Source organism: Larimichthys crocea, chromosome VI (assembly GCF_000972845.2).
Source record: "Larimichthys crocea isolate SSNF chromosome VI, L_crocea_2.0, whole genome shotgun sequence".
Taxonomy (NCBI): domain Eukaryota; kingdom Metazoa; phylum Chordata; class Actinopteri; family Sciaenidae; genus Larimichthys; species Larimichthys crocea.
This window is the reverse complement of record NC_040016.1, coordinates 7,171,057-7,186,691: the sequence shown is the minus strand read 5'-3', so window position 1 is coordinate 7,186,691 and position 15,635 is coordinate 7,171,057. Positions and strand designations below refer to the sequence as shown.

The 15,635-nt window shown below is 39.5% G+C and overlaps 1 protein-coding gene across 1 annotated transcript in view; it reads left to right on the top strand.

Annotated features, from left to right (window-relative positions):
* The window catches only part of LOC104928308 (metabotropic glutamate receptor 4-like), a 153,576-nt gene extending 139,214 nt beyond the window's left edge, over window positions 1–14,362 (top strand). Inside the window, exons 9-11 of the mRNA XM_027279098.1 lie at window positions 519–1,454; window positions 9,846–10,092; window positions 12,569–14,362. Of these exons, the coding sequence (XP_027134899.1) occupies window positions 519–1,454; window positions 9,846–10,092; window positions 12,569–12,618 (1,233 nt within the window). The 3' untranslated portion in view covers window positions 12,619–14,362. The remainder of the gene's footprint in view (window positions 1–518; window positions 1,455–9,845; window positions 10,093–12,568) is intronic.
* Window positions 14,363–15,635: the final 1,273 nt, after the last annotated feature.

The following is a 15,635-nucleotide window of genomic DNA, read 5'->3' as shown; positions in this document are numbered from 1 at the left end:
AGAAACTGAATTTATCTTGTCTTCTTCAGATTGTAGACAGCTGAGTATTGATTCTTTTTTACCATAACTATTTACCAAAGCAAGAAAGAAGAAAAATACACCGTGTCAGTTCCCTGTGGAGTAAACAGTGGGTCTCCCCTTTCCTCTTGTGTCTTGTCCTTCAGATAATTTGACCTCCTGCTGGTAAATTTTGCCGTATCTATGAGGAATTTGACCCCTAGTTCGCCCTTTTCCACCCCCCCGGCACCCCAAAAATAAAAAATAAAACAAATCAAGTATCATTGAAGCAAACAGAATAGTATTTCAGGGCAGGCTCAAACACCCAAACAACCACCATTTAGACTGTCCTTGACCTGCAGGGGTGCTGGTGCTTCGGATCAATAAAGCATCACCACCTCTACATGCCACTCCTTTAAACAACGCAGATAGGCATAAATGGACACAGAGGGAGAGACAAAGACAAAATTGAAGAGATTTGTAGAGTACTAATCTGCCTGTGTCGCTCTGCCTCCTTGCAGGTTCGTTCGATGCAGTGGCCCGGCGGGGTCCGTCAGATCCCTTCCTCAATCTGCAGTCATCCCTGTCAGGCCGGCGAGCGCAAGAAGATCGTGAAGGGCATCCCTTGCTGTTGGCACTGCGAGCGGTGCGATGGCTATCAGTATCAGGCAGACACCTACACTTGTAAGATGTGTCGCTTTGATTTGCGGCCCAACGAGAATCACACGGGCTGCGTTCCAATCCCCATTGTTAAACTGGAGTGGAGCTCTCCATGGGCAGTCATTCCTGTGCTCATTGCAGTCGCTGGCATCATGGCTACAGTGTTTGTGGTGGTCACATTCATCCGCTACAACGACACGCCCATTGTGAAAGCATCAGGCCGAGAGCTGAGCTATGTGCTGCTAACTGGTATCTTCCTCTGTTATGCCACAACATTCCTGATGATTTCCACTCCTGATGTGGGTATTTGTTCCCTCCGGAGGATCTTCTTGGGTCTGGGCATGAGTATCAGTTATGCTGCCCTGCTTACCAAAACCAATCGTATTTACCGCATCTTTGAGCAGGGGAGCATGTCTGTCAGTGCACCCAGGTTCATTTCTCCAGCCTCTCAGCTAGTCATCACATTTACCCTCGCCTCAGTGCAGCTGCTCGGGGTGTGCATCTGGTTTGGCGTGGATCCCTCCAAGGCCATTATTGACTATGAGGACCAGAGGACATCTAACCCGACGATGGCTCGTGGTGTGCTCAAGTGTGACATCTCTGACCTGTCTCTGATCTGTCTGCTGGGCTACAGCATGCTGCTCATGGTCACCTGTACAGTCTACGCCATTAAAACCAGAGGAGTGCCGGAGACCTTCAATGAGGCCAAACCCATTGGTTTTACCATGTACACCACCTGCATTATTTGGCTAGCATTCATCCCAATCTTCTTTGGCACCTCACAGTCCACAGAAAAGGTAAGCTCACAGCTCTTTGCAGAAATCTTTACAGCTACACTAAAGTTCTTCAAATCAAAATCAAACCAGCTTCCCTTCCTAATTTTTTATCTTCATCATTTTTATGTATTTCATCTCAGTTTGCCCAAAAGAATGTTGTAATGTTGCAATCCTGAACATTGCTGCAGCAGGTGAAAACACATTAACATAGCATAAAACATACTAGCAGTGGTGGTACATCTACTCATTTGTGAGATACTTAGTGACTAGTTATTTCTAGGTATTAGGAATTTCTTCATGTCATCTGCATAAATGTCACAGGTTTTCGGTCTCAAACACCTGTGACTAGTTCAACAAAATAATTACTTGTTGAACTTGTTTTATTTCCTTTACAGTGCTTATTTTCTTATTAAAATATTGCACTCTGGCTGACAAGAGCAGAAATCAAGTTAATCTCAACAGCTAATACAACCACCAAAAATGGGATGTTATGTGAAAACATCAGTTTTCAACCAACAACCTACAAATGTGGGCACAGTTTGAGTGCATTCCCTAATACCTCTGCAGGCAGCACACAAACCCATGACTCACATATATGTGATGGCTGTATGCCACAGTGCAGTAGAGACCCATGAGCTGTTTACCCAAACACAAGCTCACACTTGTATTCCCATGTCAAATCAATGTGCCTGACCTCATGAACCAAGGACCTGGATCACATCCAGTGAGAGCACTGAGAGGCTACAGGTCAAGAGGGATCCAAAAGGGACATGGAAATGGAGTCTAGGCTTGGAACTTGCGTTCATTGGAGACTGTCTGGGTACAAAGCCAAAGCAGTACAACAATGGCACAGTAGAATTGTGTAGATCCAGTTGAAAGAGGTCTTTTGGCAGTGTAACAAAAGCTCCATGGCTACAAGAGAGGACTGTGGTGAGGGAAAAACCTCATACTGGCATGGACACTATCAGCGGTGCCAGCATGGGTCTGACAGATGCAACAAATTAATCCTTACCTTCTTCCCATTGGGATTAAACAAAACAATGCATCAGAATGCTGGTCTGGGAAACTGGTTGTGATAGTTACCTTTGTGTAAAAACATTCATGAGGGGACTGAGTGTGTGTATTGTGTCATGCTCAGCATCCCAAAATAATTTCTATAGTCTACAGCAATGCAGAAAATCTGCATATGACTGCAGCCAATTGAATTACATTAATAATGCAGTGTTTATGTGTATGTCACCAGCAGTATAATAACTTATTTTCATACGCTGCATGTTGTGTTAGCACCAGGAAGACGAAACTACTGTCAATCTGCATATTGGGCTCATCTCACGCTGTAAACTTTGGTGTTAACACTAAAACCGAGCAACAGCATCAACATGTTGAAAACAACGAGACCTGTGGAGCTAAACAGATGCTGCTTGTTGTTACATTTACTGAAATATATTCAGGGAAATGTCAGTTATCATCACTACAGATTCTTGATCATAACACTCACAGCACACAGAGTAAAGAAAAAGCAGTCCAAGACCACATTATTTTTTAATGTGAGTGTTGCACATCTTAAGTCGCATGTCAACAGCAGCATGGATATGAGCGAGGTCTTTGTTTAGTCATTCCATCTCCTCTCTCTGAAGATGAAAGAGAATTATACCATCACAGAGAGATTGAACAGCTTTTTTGGAGGATGAGGTAATCCATTAGCTAGCATGGCTTTGAATAGTAAAACAGAAGAGAAGAAAAAAATCTTTGAAGAGTGAGTTAAGTCCTACTTTGTTTCTTCCTCCTCCATACCTCAGATAAATCTTATTTACGAACCCTTAAAAAACTTTCTCTTACACATAAGACTCTTTCTTTCTATTTTCTTGTTCCTAAAAGATATTAGGCACTCATTAATTATTATTTCCTGTAGACAAATGTACACACAATGGCTGGGAGATAGTTCCACTTTTATAATTTGGAAAACTTCTCCCATAGCCCTGGGCTTTGTTAAGGTAAGACATGAAATGTAAAACAAAATGGAAGTCTTGCTTCAGGGAAATGTCCTACATTTTATTATTTCCTCATTTGAGAGAGAATAATCATTTTCAATATATAACCAAAAGGGCCTCTGAGTGTTGAGTCGGAAATACTTTATTTAACTCTAAAGTGATTTAGTCTGGCAGTCTATGCAGCACTTACTTATTGTAGACTGCTTTTAAAGGTCCAGTGCATACGATTTAAAGGGCTATACAGAATATCATGGAAAATGTATAACTATGTTTTCAATTAGTGTATAAACATAGAAATCATGTTTTGGAATGAGCCTTTTTTAGATCTGACAGGTCCTCTTCCATGGAGTCCTCCATGTAGCCCAGAACAGACATCGCTCTAGACACAGCCTTTTGCAAGAGGTTGAAACAACAGGATTGCAGTCAGCAGCTGCACCACTAGATGACACAACATCCTACACACAAAAAAGACTCCAAGTGGGAAAATAATCAAAGGAGGAAGTTGTGGTTCTTCACAGGAGACTGCTGTTCATGACCATGCTGGTTTGTTTTAACCATGCATATCAAAGTCCCATAATCTTAATGAAGTAGTCATCTTAACCCATTGTTTAGGAAGAAACTGACGAATTAAATTCAGTCCAATTCAATTTCATTTATATAACGCCAAATCATAACAAAAGTTATCTCATGACACTTTCCATACAGAGCAGGTCTAGACCATGCTCTTTTTAATATTATCTACAGAGACCCAACAATTCCACGATGAGCAAGCACTTGACGACGGGGAAAAACTTTTTTTTAACAGGCAGAAACCTCGAGCAGACCAAGCCCATTGGTGAATCCCTACAGCTGATTATCTGAGTTGTTACATAAACAATGTTCTTATTTAAGGAATTAACATGTCAAAGCAAACACACCTCATAATCATCGTACTGTAAATGACAGGCTCCACAAAGCCTCACAGCCCACATTGACACGTCTTTCAGAGCAATTAAATGCTCCACTTCCCCTGTGTCTTGATTTACCTTATCTAGCTGCCTATGCGCTCATCGCCATTTAACAGCAAGGCCCCTGCCTCAGCCTTATAAGCACAGTCATTTATTTGTCATCTGGTGCCAGGATAAATGTAACAAATGCCATGGGAGGCTTTCTCTGTCATTCAAACAGGGACATCTGGTCTATCTATGGAGCGTGATCACCGAGATTTATGCGAGATTCAGGAATAGATGTGACACCTGCTTACCTGGAGAAACAGCCTAAATCAGTGGCTGCCTCAAAGACAGAGGCAGGAGGAGCGGTGTTGGACAATAGCATGCATGGGAATGAGGCTTCAGCACAATAGGCTCAGTTCAAATTCAATCAGCCCACACAAAAAAAGGTCCTGCCATTACAGTGCATGAATGGACTGATGAATTGAGTGGTGTTGTTTATTTCTCTATGAAGTCTCCATCACACTATTGGCACTGCCAACTCGATGACAAAAAACTGCTGTCAGTGCACTAGTCAGACAAAGAGTGGGAGTTGCAGTGAGCTCAGTCAGACCAGATGTCAGACAGGAGTGCGCTCATGACTGTGTCGGCTCGATGTTTTTCCCTGCTACCTGTTACCAACCTCCCAGTCCTTTGCATTTTCTCTTTGTCTCTTTTCAATACAAAAAGATAAACAGCGTTATTAACAACAAAGTCCTGCAGGCCCAGTAATGCATAATGAAGATTGATTCTACAGAGTGGAGGGAGCTGAGCATCATCTCTGACTTCAGAGAGCAGTCGTTGCATTCATTAGGACTATAGCACAGCAGTCATCTGGGTCTTGCCCATTGACCTCTGGGCGCTCCAATAATGGCTGTACAGGACGTGAAGCTAATCAAGGCCAAATAACTGTGATCTTTATAAATGGCACTCTCCCATGGAGCTATATTATTGTGTCCCCTAAGGCTTTTATTTGTTTATTAGCTTAATTGAAGTGCAATTATAGTGAATTCTCATGCAGCAAACTCCTCTGCTGAACAATTCCATAGCATGCTGAGAAATAATGTGTTTGCTTAATGCAAAGAGGGAATTATGCAGTTTAAATGAATTTGATCATATTCATCCTAAAGTAGAAACACTCTAGAGTCCCTGGCTGAAAATAGAACCTGCTTACAATTATCCACCTTAATTTAATCTTACATTATCATTTACTGCAGATGTTATGACTCAGTTGTGTCACACTTGTGATGTTGGATTTATTTTCAACTCCTCTCATTGATAGACTGTATTCCTCACATCTAGTTCAGTCATTAATGCCGCTATACGCTGCTTCTTTTATGTTATGTTTTGCCTCAGGCAAGATCTGTTAATGGTGGTGTGATGATAGGTGTGTGTGTGAGATATACAGCAACTCGCTTTTATGAGCTCCACTCTGTGCATGCTCAGGTGCACTGCAATCGGGAGGAAACAAATTAATGGATTGAACACTGGAGTTGGTCTGACAATGAAAACAGGACTCTATTTGTAAGCAAATGCACTGCAGCTCCATGAAACAGTACAGTTGGAGTTGGAGGTTTTTCTCCTGATGAAATACCAGACAGAAAAATACTGATGTTCAAATCCGGGTTAGGCAATAGTTAAATACGATCAGATAAAAACTAGTGGTGGAATCGTCCTGTTATAATAAGGTCAAATTGTGTTTCAAGTCAGATCGATAAATTAGAGATATATCAGCCAAGATTTAGCTTTTTGCATATATTGAATGTATCTTCGAGGAGGGTTAAAACTAAGGCACCTGGACTTTGTTGTAGATCGGTGAGCATGTTTCACCTTTCATCCAAGAGGCTTCTTTAGTTATGACCCAAAACCAGGTATGTAGCCTATAGGTGAGATTATTGTTTCCACGTGTTTCATTAGTGCTCCTTGTTGTTGCGACGACTGTCGGCAGAGTTCTTAAAGTCACCTGAGGTCTGGTGTGAACGACAAACCTGAACGACTCTTGGATGAGAGGTGAAACGTCTTCAGGGATCTACAGCCAAGTCCAGTTGCCCCAAATTTAACTCTTCTCGAAAAAAAAGATGACCCGGATGACTCAGAAGCTTATTGGATGTATTGGTGTATATATCTGCAACAAGGTCAGCTCATAAATAACAGATTGCAGTACAGACATGCCAAAGATATGTTTGGGATCATTTAAAAAGTCACATAGTTTCCACCGGAAAGTGCAACTCTATGTTTAACATTTAAAAGATCCTAATAAAATGTTATACAAAGTATTCAATTATTTGTATATTTAAAAAAAAAATAATAATAACAGGCTGATCACCTAATGCATCATCATTTGATTTTGTAATCTGAAATATTAATATTGGCATCAAATTCCAGTATCAGTCAGGCTCCAAATGTATGCTACTGTTCAAAATAATAAAGCAAATGATAATTCAGTATGAGGCTTTTATATATGTGTGAAGAGTTTCATCTGATTGATATTGTGTAACCAGTGGAGTGCTTTTGATTGGACTGTTTAGTATTTTATATCTTTAAGTGTTTGTTTTGTCAGTTTTTTTATCTGTGTCCTAAAGAAACAACATTTAATTTGAAGCTGACAGCTGAAATAATTAAATCAATCAGCAAATATTGTTTTAGCAGAAAGAAAGTTTGCTCCTGCATTGCGAGAATTATCTGCCTTCTCTCTGTTTTGTATCATTGTTAATAGAATATTTAACTTTACTTTAAATATACTAAAACCTGAACTAATTTTGCATACATTTGATCATCAGGTAATGTATAGATTCCAGAAGTATAGCAGTATTTCTTTCAAAATATGTTGATACTATTTCAGCTCAATCCTCCTATTAACTGACCGCGAAGATGGCTTTGAAGACAGCTATTCTTGGTTGAAAGGCAGAACCTTTTTTCCATTTTTTCTGCTCATGTGAGTAACAGCTTGGGTTCAACAGTCAGTCCCTAAGGCAGCAGTGAACCGAGCCCAGAGCAGTTCACTGGGTAACACTCCCTACAGCTGGGTGGGGACCACTGCAGCTGTCCCTCTCTCATACAGCCTCTATTCTTCCATTGTTCTCTCCAGCCAGCAGTCCCACATGGTACCAGGACTGGCTAAGATGAGATGCAGCCAGTCTGACGGGAAAAGCACCATGGAGAGTCACAAATAATGAAAACAAACAAGATATTGAAGCAGGGGTCACATCTGGGGAGCTAAATGTTACTCTGCTTTGATGAAAAACCAGCGGGGATCTACTGAGGGTCACACAGTAGTTGATGAAAACTTACTCAGTTAAAAGAAAGAGATGCTACACTAACAGTAGAATCATATGAAATATTTATAGTTTAAGGTACAAAGCCTAAGAATAACAGCCTGGTTTTAGCTGAGTCTGATATCATGGCCCCAGAAGATGTTGACCTGTTAGTGCAAGGTATGATTATATATTGGAATACTTCAATCAACAGTGGTTTAATTACAGCTGTAAATCGTGACCTAAGAACAATAATCCACTTTTTTATACCCAGCGCCCACTCATTTCCACTGAGATACAGATCACTCAAACCCACAGCAGTGTTTTATATTCACCCTGCAAAGAAAATAACACATACACGCGCTTTTTTTTAATTTAAAGAAATAATTATGCTGCTAACTGTTTAGTAAACCGCCTTTAGAAGATAGGAACTGAAAGTATGCTTTATTAAATGTCTTAAAAACTAGCAAAACTTATGTTGATGGTTTATGTTGCTTTTTGTAGCAGCAGCTGGATCATCAGGCTTCAGAGCAGGATTGAATTTGCTGCTTACTGATCAAATTTAGATTATGGATGGTTTTGTTTTTTGACATACGAGAGAGTCGGCAAGCAAGAGAGACAAACTACATTGAAACTTTATCTATTTCCACACTTGGATGATTATTGTGCTGTTTACTGGAAGACAATGCATTTATCTGCATGGTGAAGCTCAGTAATAACAGCCTTTCATTTTCTCATAAGATTTCTTTTTCCTGAGTTGATAATGTCAACTGCCAGCTTCTGGCCATATTAGAGTAAATACACTGTATCCTGCAACTGTGTGCCATAAATGGAACACACGACACGAAGTAGAGGCCTCTGTGTCAAAGTACTAACGTCAAAACATTGATATTCCTACATATAAGCTCAACTGTGCTGCGATATGGCAATCAACATCATCAATTATGTGGACCCTGGCGAGTACAAATATAGACGCCATATCTGTGACATGAAGTTGGGCATTTTAATATGAGGGCTTATGAAAACTGACTTGTTCTGCAGCCAGTCTCAAGTAGCCATTTGGAGACGAATTGCCCCACAGCCCTACAACTCATTACTCCTACTACTTCTCACACTAGATAAATGCCCTAAATTGGAAAACTTCATGTAGCAGTTCATCTGTAACCATGTGCAAGTGAATAGTTCATTTTAATTTAGGTACTTAGTTCATGATTTATGTTATTCAGGTTTAACTGCCAGCCAAAAGCCAGCCCTTGAAATCTTCGACTCTAAATTCCAGTCTGAAAGATGTGACATGACCATTGCAGATAACCGTTATGGCAGCAAACACTAAAAAGCAAAATCACTGATTCAAAGAGAACTGTTTCAGTAGTCGTAGTGCTGATAAACAACCAAATATATGCTGTAATATCCAAATGTTGGTGCCCAGGCCAACACCTCCCCCTCATCAGTCTATCTACAAAAGGAGCAGTAAAACTGTAAAGAATGCCATAACGTTTAGATGCATTCAAGTCTGCAGTATCTTTAAATTGTAACTCCTGTAATACAGAAGTTACAAGTTAATTCCTCTTACTCAGCCAGTCAAGCAGTCACAACGTAGTATGATGTACATAAATTACAGTAGCTTTCCTTCTTTAATGCTTCCCTGAAGATGACTCATTAATTTGCTGCAGCTTTGGAAACAATTAAAATGAAATGAGTGAGAATGATACTGTGAGTTGCCCTCCCTCGTGATTCAGAGGATTTGACCATGTGTAAAATTTTCACAAGCTTGTTTCTTTATTACGGGCTTGCTTGTTATAAGCCAGAATAAGATCCAATCGACTGGTGTTCTCAAAACTGTGTTCTGGTTGACGTGATGGCCATAATAAAACTAGTATGGCAGAAAATTAAACAAACAAGGTGGCCTTGGCTGGTTTGGCAGGCACGCCGTTAAAGCAGATGAGATACTGATTTAAAACAAGTTTTATAACATCACATCCATGAAATAGTTTTGAAGCCTCTATTGGACACAGTAGAAACTACTTTAACAACAGCTTGGCCAACAAATGGGTCATTGGATGCCCTAATTATTATGATACACAGCAGATGTCACTTGTATTGTACAGGCCACTACCCATATAGAAACATCTGCACAATCCAGTGCCAGATAACAGACTAAACTGTTTGTGTTGTGTATGTTCTGTTTGCCTCTTGCAGATGTACATTCAAACAACAACTCTGACCATCTCTGTGAGCCTGAGCGCCTCAGTGTCTCTTGGACTGCTCTACATGCCGAAGGTGTATGTGGTTCTCTTCCACCCTGAGCAGAATGTGCCCAAGCGCACACGCAGCCTCAAGGCTGTGGTTACCGCCGCTACCATGTCCAACAAGTTCAACCCCAAGGCTGGACTCAGACCCAACGGAGAAGCCAAGACTGAGCTGTGTGAAAGCCTCGAAACACAAAGTAAGTCCACAAATGATAATGAGAATGCCATTGACTTAACCCCTCCTCCTTTTTTTTTCTTTTTTGTCCTCTGGCATGTTTGTCCTTTATTGCCTGTAAATCAGACACATTGATCCAGAGATCAGAAGCAGAGTAAAGAATAATTACTTATTAACAATGTGTAGCATGTTATTTAACACTCCGTTGAATCCAGTAACTGTTCATTCGGATAGGGGGTTGGGAAGAGCAGGGGTCTAATTGTTTGTAAGTGAGGATTCTCAGTTATGTGGGTGGAGAGGGGGGTGAAGTCATGAAGGAACGGATCACAGCTGGATCACAACAATGCAACCTTAAAACCTTAAAATGTGGGAAACATTGATTTATTTTCTCCATTGCGATTTTCTCTTGATGTTCACAAATGTGATTTTCATCATTATTTTATAAAATTAAGTGGATACACATGAAATTTTACACCTTGACATGTTCCACATTCAAAGATGAACCTTTCTTTTTTGACTACTCCTATCTCCATTTACACCCCAGCACTGTTTCAACTAGTACTGTAATAAATATTTGACTAACTGACTAGTGAATCAACAGGAAACTAACAATCTTGGTACTTGAATTCTTGTTTAAGTCACGGGTCTCAAACTTAAATAACATGGTAGTTCTCTCTTGTTCGACCGTTCTTTTAGAGTTAGAAAGAGACAGTTTGGTGTCAGCTTGGTCATACAGTAGCTGAAAGGTTCTTGGAAACTAGATGCACAGCCAATTAATCTAATCATTATTTCATTCAATCAATTCGTCAATCGTTGTTCTGGTTATAAAATGTCAGAAGGGTGAAAAATGCCTCTTGAAATTTCCCAGAAGTGAATGTGACCCATTAAACTAGCTAGTTTCTGTTTAACAAACAGTCAAAATCCCAAAGAAATCACATTTAAGCAGCTTAAACCTGCTGAAAGTGGCTTGAACAATTACAAAAAAAAATAAATGCCCCGAACATTGTGTAAATCAACTAATCAGTTAGTTAACTAATAGTTTCTGCTGTCACTTATAAATAAAAAGAATATGTATGTACAAGAAGATTAAAAGAATTTCAATGTGGTTAAAGTAAAAAATTACTGAATCTTTTCATCATAAATGACTTATACTATGAACAATTTAAGTAATTCATGAAGCCAATTATCCACTCAGTTCATTTTACTGTTTTGTATTATAAATGTAATATGTTTGAGTTTGAGATAAAACCCTCATATTCAAGGCCTTATCTTGCCATGAGTATGTTTTTTTTTAAACACAGTTTAGGAGTACACATAATAATCAAAAGGCATCTGAACTTTCTGAAGCAGCTCAGTCTCCCAGTGCGTGCCTCCTCCTAATCTCAATACTGATAAAAATGCTTGGCTCTACCGTATCAGTAACACACCCTGGATTTATACAAGTGAAGTAAATAACGACTTCAGCGATTGAGTCAGCAGAAATTACTCACGGGACGTCCAGAACGCTCTTCCTCGGCTTGCCTCGGGCAGGAAAATGCTTTAATCGGTTACGTCTGTCGCCAGAGATACATTTCCTCTGTCTGGCCTGTGCTAACAAGGAATTGCACCCATTGTCACACGTTTTAAAGCTGTATTTACTCCTCACTTTTTATACCAACGGTAGTGAGAAATGTTTGCCTTCATAGGAGAATAAAAGAGCTGACATTGTATTTACTGTTAACACAGAAAACTGAAATCAATATAAACTGTGTGACAATGCACTAGAGTAAAAATGGCACACCACAGTGAGGCCTATCAAGATAGCTGCATGTAAACACACTAGTGCAACATTAATTCTTATCTTCCTTTAAGTTTCTGTGGAGGGTTAATAGGGCCTTTTGTTACAATAAGTGGCGAGAAGGCAAAGGCGCAGAATTGATAGCCAGCAGCAATTTATCCTGATGGGGTTACCGTTTACAGGGGCCGTACAGTGCATGGCTATTTGAATAAGCACCATTTGTCATTGTCATTGCCACTGTGGATATATGGCTTGATGAAATTGAAAAATTCCTGTCTGGGCCAGCTCACACAACTGCTGAGATCTGGTGGTGATATGTCAGGATTTATCTGCTCCACCTCAGCGAATCAGCTAACACAGTCTGGGTAGACAACTGGAAAGTTGAGACCTGATAGTTGAAGGAAAAGGAGGTGTTTGGGGCGGGGAGTGGGCTTTACTGAAACCCCCATCTGTTGTAGTTTATACAAGCATGTATTGAGGCCAAAAATATAGGCGTAGAGTTGAGAAATTCAGGGATATTATTTACATTTTTTCTACACTGCAGCACAAGAACTGAGCAGCAACCGAACACTCATTTTCAACCATCATTTGACATTTCATCTTATACTTGTTACACAGGAAAAACACAGCAAAAACAACCGCCCACATCTTCCTCGTCTCATATGTGACAATAGTTCACCATGACTCCATTTGAATTTCCCCTCTCATTCTCCTCTTTCAGCTTTCCCGACAAAGCAAACCTACATCAGCTACAGCAACCATGCAATCTAATGGACAAAGGTTCTTACCGTAATTCAGGATTTTCACCCTGATGGAGAAAAACATGCAGTGGAATTTCACACGGCCGGCAAAAAAGAATGGATGTGTCATTGTTCGGGTGGATATCACAGGAGCGTTGCACAAAGATGTGACATGGCGACGATAGACCGCATTGATGGACAAAACAGGGGACCAGAACAAATAACAGTACAATTGTAAGGTTCCATCTTCTGTCTGCCTCACAAGAATACACTCACACACAAAAAAAGAAAAATACTTGCATGGCAGAGGTCTGGAGATTGACGGATGGAGCTTTCCTTTTGAGTGTTTACATTTCAGCTATGCCCTCTTTCAAAGACTTCTTTGTCATCTTGAGCAGTTCTGACTGAAACTGAACTAAAATCAAGAATATGTTCAGGTGTTCTCAGTGTCGTCTGCCAGTTTTGCAAACTGTAATTAATCTTAAAACCCTCAAGGCATCACAAAGGATTAATCAACACCAAAAAGGCATGAAAACAAGGTCCATGGATAGTGGGAATTGTGTTTGTTTTTATTTCTAAACATGTCCCGACCTCACAAGTCCAAGGACTGGTGATCATCTCAACAATGCAACAAATCTGTACCAGACTCGTTGTTTTTTTATTTCTTTTTTTTTTTCTCCTCCAGGTTTCCACTGAGTTAATAAGAATGACTACAAATATAAGATGGTCTCTGCCAATTTTGAGCATGCCAGTTTCAACATCCTGTGTTGTGTTGTTAGAAAAAAAAATAAGAAGAAAAAGAAAAAATAATATCTTTGGAATGCGTTTAAACTCTGTTGCAGCGTTGTTAACAATTGTTTGGGCTCGAGCCTATTGTGCGTTAAAAACTGTTCTCAAATGGTGAAGGTCTAGTGAGTGATTATTTATCTGTGCTTAAGTGAGGCCATGATTTGTATTACCAGCTAGCCTAAGGCTGCCACTGCCCTCCGCATACCTGTATGTGCTTTGAAACAAAGGCTTGTGGTTAAAATAAACTGTATTTTAGCCAGGAGATCTTACTGTAAGCTGTCATTCAGGACGACCCTCCCATCACTGCCACCAGATATTCTCTTGGTCACACGTAGTGTAAGGGTAAATCTTAGCTGTACAGATCCATTAGGAGGGGAATTAAGATGAAGTATGCCCTTGGGAGGATTGTTCAATATGCCCTAAAGGTGATATCCATAATGGACCAGCTACTGAGAAAATTCATTACTACACATGTCCTCCTCAGGCACTTTCATGATGAGGAGGAGGTGTCAGGAAGTTGTAAGGCTTTTCAACAAATGAAAATCTAATTGCAAAAGTATACAATATCTCTATCAATCACCCAGAGCTCGCTGAACAGATTAATAGTTGGCTTCATGCAGTATAAAAGCCCTCTAATGTCTTGGGGAAAAAAACATTGTGGGGTCATTTGTGTTGTGAATTCAATGCTGCTTTTCATGCCTCCCTCTGTATTACTTTCAACACCATTTGTGTTGCAGAATAAAATGTGAGTGCTGACCAAATTAAATGGCAAGTTAATGTATGTTATTAAATAGATTGATGATGTCTGCTTTATGTCCTGACATATCCTAAAATTGGGGAAAATGTACAAAAAGATACAGTGCCTGGCTATCTGACTATGTATTTGTAAAACCTCATGAAAACTAATGAAGTGTGTGAAGCATGTTTAGTTTTTTTTATACAAAATTTTTATTTCTATTAAAAATGTTTTCAAACTTCAAACATCCATTTTGAGGTTTGTGTGGAAGATCTAGCAGTTTCTTTTGCGTGGTTGTTCTTTATTTGACCATTAGATGATGAAGCAAGGGTACTCTATCTTTCTTTTAGGTTCAATGCTTGATTTAAAAAAAAAACAAAAAAGCAATGCTACATTAGCAAATCTACAATATCTTCAGCTTGGCAGGCAGCTATTTTATGCAAGTGTTTTTTTAAATTCCTGTTGTAAACTAATAATACTGATTAAAAAACTGTTTGTCAGCCCAGAAGAAAAAAGAGACAATGGCTGCCATTCTCTGAATAGTATGTTGCCACAATTGCTCTGATAATAGCAGTGGAAGAACAGAGAATTGGTGGAGGGAAACATGAAATTATTTTAAATGAATGGTTAGCCGCTACTTGAATCCAAGGCCTCTGTATGCAGTGAGCACTCAGGATCTATCATCTTCCCCACGCCTCCCTGATACTGTGGGCCCACCATACAAAAGGCTCAGAAAATAACAGTTGTTCAGTAGCAAGTGTGCTAAATGCACGCCCAAGTACTAGGCAATATGCAGAGCACAGTATATATCATCTTCTCACAGGAGAGACAGAATGAGGTGTTTGAAATGTTTAGTCTTATGAGAATACATGGCATACATTCTTCTTTTTTTTTCCTTCCTTTTTCAGATTTAGAAATATATTATGGCGACAACAATAAAAGACATATTATTAGAAACGATGTAGCCATTTAGGTAAAGTGATAAAATTATGTAGGTTATACTATTTAAAGTATCACAATTAGCAAAACATATGAAGCCACTGTATGACATTTCACTTTTAATGCTGCAAACATGATTGAAAATTCAGTGTGAAGTCACATGAATGCACTTTTCTGGCAGACGCTTCAGTTTCATCTTCACTTTCAACTGCATCACCACTTATAATATGAAGAAATAATTAATACAAAAACAGAAACAAACACTTTTTGGCCGACTGCCAAATAAAATCTATATATGGGAGACACAGCAGGGCACTGATGTGATGATACTGAATAAATCAGTAAATCAATACATAATTTATAAATAAAATTTGGCTTAGGGCAACACAAGCTGCAACTAACTTCTATGTCTATCTAATGATCATTCTCACTCCGATCTTACAGAAGGTTTTGTGATTATTAGGTGAATTTGAAGTTGTTTCTCTGGACAACATCCACAAACAGTCAAGATATTGAGAAGAAGTCAAAATCCCTTACATAAACTTTAAAAAGCATATACTGTGTCTAGTATGTATGTGATAAAC